Source organism: Kryptolebias marmoratus, linkage group LG23 (genome assembly GCF_001649575.2).
Source record: "Kryptolebias marmoratus isolate JLee-2015 linkage group LG23, ASM164957v2, whole genome shotgun sequence".
Lineage (NCBI taxonomy): Eukaryota > Metazoa > Chordata > Actinopteri > Cyprinodontiformes > Rivulidae > Kryptolebias > Kryptolebias marmoratus.
Genome location: NC_051452.1, coordinates 16,445,762 through 16,449,554, shown reverse-complemented (window position 1 = coordinate 16,449,554; position 3,793 = coordinate 16,445,762). Strand labels below are relative to the sequence as shown.

The window sequence follows — 3,793 nt, the reverse complement described above, 5'->3', positions numbered from 1 at the left end:
GGGATTCCCCTGGAGGAGCTGGCCCAAGTGGCTGGGGAGAGGGAAGTCTGGGTCTCCCTGCTTAGGCTGCTGCCCCCGCGACCCGACCCCGGATAAGCAATGGATGGATGGATGGATGGATGGATGGATGGATGGATGGATGGATGGATGGATTAGCAAATTTCATAAACCCATACTTTGATCACAATGAAACAATAAACATATCAGTTGTTGAAATTTAAAAAAATGTATCTGTTTGTAGTTGTATATTTTATGACAACAACACATGGGCTTATACTGAATTGTTCACAGATTTTCCATGGGTGTGGGTCAATTAAATTTTTTTCCATAAATGTGTAGCTTAGGAATCCATCTCTCATGTTTATGCCAGCAAATTGGCCTACCTTGGTCCAAACTCTTACAAATTTGGAAAATTCCAAAAAAATTGCAATTTCCCTGCTCTACTGCCAGAGTTTGGACCGTATATATACGCATTAAGTGCCTTTACACTTAATGCGTACACATATATGTTACCCCTCTTTTGAAAATAAAAAGCTTCCAGATTTCAGTGATATGTATCATTAATATATAGGACTAGCAAATCTGTCTCTAATTTGCACATGGAAAGTGCTAAAAATGCAACCGTCTGAGACACCAAAAATGCTGATTTAGGCAATTTTTCAGCCTAGCTAGTTTCCATGGCAACCAAAGTAATATTTTTGAAAATACTTTGGGATGTGCCATTTTATACCTAAAAATGCATGTGTGAAAAGTTTCATTAAGATCCGCCAACCTCGACTTTCCACCCTATGACTGATTTTCTCTGTCGGCTGCTCTTAAGGACTGACAAAAGATCCATGAGTTCATTTGTTCTGGGAGGAACAGAGACTGCACATTGGACCAGTTCAAGAAACACCTTGTGTTGTTATTTTGTAGTTTAGTAAATGCATCTATAACCCTTAGCTACAATAATTAAATAAAATACTCTGGGTTTGAAAGCACTGTTTGACTATTATCCTACTTCAAATTAATTTTGACTTTAATCTTGAAAAAAGGACTAGGTTAACCTCTTCAATCTTCACATTTTGAGTTTAATTTTGACATTTCAACTTTAGTCTCAGTGTTTTGACTTTGAGCTAAATATTATGACTTTAATATTGGCATAAAAAATTTAGTTACAGAACTGGGAGGCAAAAAAAGTCCTCTCCCTTTGTTTTACTTCTGAGTGACCCTAATATGCTGTAGTTTTATACTGTAGTCCTCTATTATCCAATTAGTTCAGTTTTATTTGGAGCTATTTTGGAAAATAAACAGAGTAAAACTGTTGAAAAGAAAAGCTTAATAAACAAAACATGAATGGTGTGTTTTTACATTTTTGAAGGTGTACAGTGAGAGTAGTAGTTCCTTTAATTACTCACTGCCTATTAACTTATTTCTGTTGTTCCTGTGGTAGAAGGTTCCTCCTGCAGATGAGGGAGTTAAACCGACCACTACCACCCTGTCAACAGTTAATAGCACCGATTCCAGAGCCAGTTCACATGGTATTCTTCCAAGTCTGATGGGTCAAAACGCCAGGAAGTCCCTTCCGCCGCAGAACAAAAAGAGCAACAAAAGAGGTGACAGCCAGCAAATCCCCTCTGTTGGTCCCCACAGTTTGAGTTGATAGAATTAGTTATATTCTGAACAGAAAAGCTCTATCATGGAATAACATAAAAATTTAAATCTCTTAAAAAAAATTCTTATAATCCAGTGTTTAAAAATTAGTTAATGACCCTTAACGGTACCAAGTCCACCCAAAAGGTGACTCTTGTTTGACTTAAGTACCTATCTTTTCATCCAAAGTGCATACAGTCCAATTCAGGTTAGGAACAGTAGGGACAGAAATTTTAAGGCAATATCTGTTCAACTGTTAAGTCTTGAACCTGTTAACTCACCAGGACTTGTTGTGTTTTTGTTTTTTTCTTCCACAGTGTGTTTTTGGAAGTACTGTTCCCAGAACTGACTGCTTTCTAGAACAGTACCGACATGCTCTGCCTGCTGGTCCTTCATTCCTGCTCTTCCTGCTGACCACATCTTCTCATACATTACCATGACACTCACTGCTAATCAAAACACACTTCCTTCATAAGACCAATCTAGTTTAAAGTTTCAAGCACATTGCTTTTATTTCCTACAGTTTGTAAAATTATACATGAGTAGCAGCTAGATTTGTTTTCCAGTGATGTACTCATTAGACAAGTGTTTTTACTCTTGCAAACAGAATATTGTCTAAACTGATTTGTTGACATAAATCGGTGGTTTGACTTTATGATCCATCCACCTGTCCCTACAGGCTCCTTTCTTTTACTGTGTGTCTGACTTCTGAGTGCTAGGAGACTGTTGCTGTGGAATCAGGGGGCGCTGCACTTTCCCCCTCGACTGGCGCCAGGGCTGACTTGGACCTTTTTATTCACTTAGTAATTAACCAGACTGAGCAATCAAAGATGACGATGTGTGCTTGTGGCCAGGGCACATGAACAAACACTTCTGGTAACCATTTTTTCTCTATCAGAGGACAAGACTTCAGTTTTGGATGTGTGCAAACTTTCAAATAGTTGTTTTCTGTCATGATAAAGATCAGCTGTGACAATAAAGTCTGATTCTTTTCTTCTGCATTTTCACTGTATTTTAGTTGTTCATTGAGGAAACTCTCAGCTCATTTACTAAAACATTTCTTTAAAACTTTAGTTACCTAAAAAAGTTGTCAACAATTCTCTGAAAGCAGATCTTGCTGCATTTACACCTTTCCTCCACACACAACGTTTTTAATCAGAAAAAAATATTATTTTTATCACTTGCCACAGAAAGGCAAATAGTTGACAATAATGTTTTGGCCTGTGAGTGCATTTGTTCATGTCTGTGTCTGTTAGCAAAATATCTCATGAATTGCTGTACAAATTCTCAGACAGTAATCACTGATGTAAATCTACAACATATCAACTTTTGGAATTAACCTATGTCTAAAATGTCTGTATCAGCTAATCAGTCTTTGCAAACACAAATAAGCTAAAAATTGCTGTGGTAGTAGGTGACATACTTTGAGTATGGGATCTCACAATATCATGTGAAATCATGAATAATGTTGTTTTTAAGGTTTGATCAAAACAGCTACAACTTCGTAATTTATAAAAAATAATCTCAGTTAAAACCTTGGCATGAAAGGTGGCAAGAGCTGTGTATTTTTTCAAGGGATGCTAAGCCTTTCTTTTTAAAATCTTTGTGAACTTAAATACAGAGCTTCTTGAAAAAACAATGACAAATGAGCTAATTTTACTCATGTGACTTTGGACCCAAAAACCAAGACAATAAAAAAATAAGCTGTATTCTTTCGGTATTTCTCTGTTTTATTTTTTTTTATTTTCATGAAGTGCAATGCAGCGTATCAATCACACACTTTCACATTTTGCTGTACCGCACTGCCATCTTCTGGATGATGATAAGAACCCTGATCTGAAAATCTAACATGCTTTATTAAAATATATATATAATTAAATTATATTAAAACCCTTTCGATCAATATGGCATTTGATGAATTTGACACTTTACTGATTCTGTCAGTGTGAATATAACTGTTCTTTTATGTCATGTCCATCCATAACTTTTTTTCCCCACAGACTGTGGCTCTACAGGTGCTGGTCATAAAATTAGAATATCATGAAAAAGTAGATTGATTTCAGTAATTCCATTTAAAAAGTGAAACTTGTATATTATATTCATACATTACATACAAACTCATATATTTCAAATGTTTATTTCGTTTAATTTTGATGATTAC

The 3,793-nt window shown here is 35.9% G+C and overlaps 1 protein-coding gene across 1 annotated transcript in view; it reads left to right on the top strand.

The window, feature by feature from the left end:
• urp2 (urotensin II-related peptide) overlaps window positions 1-3,314 on the top strand; it is a 10,172-nt gene extending 6,858 nt beyond the window's left edge. The window contains exons 4-5 of the mRNA XM_017438757.3: window positions 1,433-1,595; window positions 1,950-3,314. Of these exons, the coding sequence (XP_017294246.1) occupies window positions 1,433-1,595; window positions 1,950-1,981 (195 nt within the window). The 3' untranslated portion in view covers window positions 1,982-3,314. The remainder of the gene's footprint in view (window positions 1-1,432; window positions 1,596-1,949) is intronic.
• Window positions 3,315-3,793: the final 479 nt, after the last annotated feature.